The sequence below is a fragment of the Fonticula alba genome (genome assembly GCF_000388065.1).
Source record: "Fonticula alba strain ATCC 38817 unplaced genomic scaffold supercont2.6, whole genome shotgun sequence".
In the NCBI taxonomy this organism is placed as follows: domain Eukaryota; order Rotosphaerida; family Fonticulaceae; genus Fonticula; species Fonticula alba.
In genome coordinates, this window is record NW_009242976.1 from 2,186,841 (window position 1) to 2,188,480 (window position 1,640).

A 1,640-nucleotide genomic window follows, 5' to 3' on the forward strand; every position below is an offset into this window, starting at 1 on the left:
GGGGGCAGGAGGGGGCAGACCCCGGGCAAGCAAGGTCAGCCGGTGCTCGGCCTCTGGGCGCCCTCGGCGGGAATGCACAGGGGGGCAGGAGGAAAACGCACTTCCGGCCGAGGATGAAGTCCACGATCTCCGAGAAGCCCAGTCCCGGGGAGGAGGTCTCCACCAGCGGGGCCGAGGCCAGGCTCGCGGCGAAGACCGACCAAACAAAGGTCGAGGGCGAGCCACTGGTCCGGGAGAAGGGGTGAGAATGGGTGCGAGTAGCGGCAGGGGAGGGGGGAGGATGGGGCAAAAAAGCGCGGCAACATCGCACATGACAAAGGGCGCCCCAAGGAGAATGGACACAATGTCCAAGAGCAGGGCCACGAGGACCACGGCGCGCGAGACAGCCAGGAACGCCGCGCCGGCCTGTGTGTTCATGGGCATCCGCGCGCGCATGACCGAGAGGGGCCGAGGGAAGGAAGCCGAAAAGGCGACGAGGAGAAAGCACACGGCCAGTCAACATGGAGGCGCCCCGCGTGCACGCGCGAGTGCGAAGAAGAAGAAGAAGAAGAAGAAGAAGAAGAGGAAGAAAAAGAAGAAGAGGAAGAGGAAGAGGAAGAGGAAGAGGAAGAGGGAGAGGAAGAAAAAGAAGAAGAGGAAGAGGAAGAGGAAGAGGAAGAAGAGGGAGGCCCCGAGGCCCGGCCCGCGCCTGCACGCGGACGAGACACATACCGAGATCTTGGACAGCTTGATCTTCGTCTGGACGGAGGTCAGCAACATGGTGGCCGCGGCCACCGGCAGCGCCAGGAAGACCGAATGCTTGACACCGCCGAAGGACCCGGTCCCGCTGCCCAGCAGGCAGAAGCAGATGCAGCCCGACATGAATGCCCGCATCAGGGCCAGGCTGACAATGGCGATGGCAGACTCTTTGCGTGCCGGCGGCGCCGGGGGGGGCGCAGGGTTGGACATGGTGCCGCGAGGAGGAAGGCCCGCAGGAAGGGGCGGAGACAGACCCGGGGGGACGGGGGAGGCAGGGAGGGCGGGAAGAGGGAAAGGGGGGTTCTGGTCACTGGCCGCCGGCCGGCGGGGGGCCGAGCGACCGGCAGCCGGGCGGCACTTGGCTGGGCCGATCGTCTCCCCCTTCCCCCCCGCCGCCGCCCGCCCGCGAGCCGCGGCGGCCCGAACATGTGGGCCCATATCACGCGCCGGCGTCGCCAGAGCCCACAACTGGGCCGGGCGGCGGCCCGCGCTTAACTCACGCGCCGGCGCGCGGACTTTGGTTGATTTTCGCCTGCCCTGGCGTGCGTGTCACATGGGCGGGCGCGGGATCAGCCCCGGTGGCGCCTTCACCCACAAGTCCCCCCGCCGCCGGCGATTACCCCTGTCGGCTTTCCCGGGCCCCTGGGGCAGCTCCGGCGGGAGGGAGCCCCCCGGCCGGGCCGGCGCCGGGATCTTGGGCTTCTGTGTCTCCGCCGGGGGGTGGGAGGGGGCCCCTCCGGGTAGCCTTGCAGCGTGCGGGGTCGCCTGCGACCGGCATCCCCCTGCTCGCCGTCCGCTCGCTCTTTGGCCCGGTCGGCGGCTGGCCCCCCCCCCCCCCCCCCCCCCCCCCCCCCCCCCCCCCCCCCCAGGCACACTGCATCCGAACCGGTCGACATGGCTAC

General features: G+C 69.8%; 1 protein-coding gene across 1 annotated transcript in view; it reads right to left on the reverse strand.

Moving 5' to 3' along the window:
• Positions 1 to 1,044, reverse strand: part of H696_04128 (hypothetical protein) — a 5,762-nt gene extending 4,718 nt beyond the window's left edge. Inside the window, exons 1-3 of the mRNA XM_009498012.1 lie at positions 712 to 1,044; positions 311 to 405; positions 102 to 224 (exon numbers count right to left, since the gene is read on the reverse strand). Of these exons, the coding sequence (XP_009496287.1) occupies positions 102 to 224; positions 311 to 405; positions 712 to 948 (455 nt within the window). The 5' untranslated portion in view covers positions 949 to 1,044. The remainder of the gene's footprint in view (positions 1 to 101; positions 225 to 310; positions 406 to 711) is intronic.
• Positions 1,045 to 1,640: the final 596 nt, after the last annotated feature.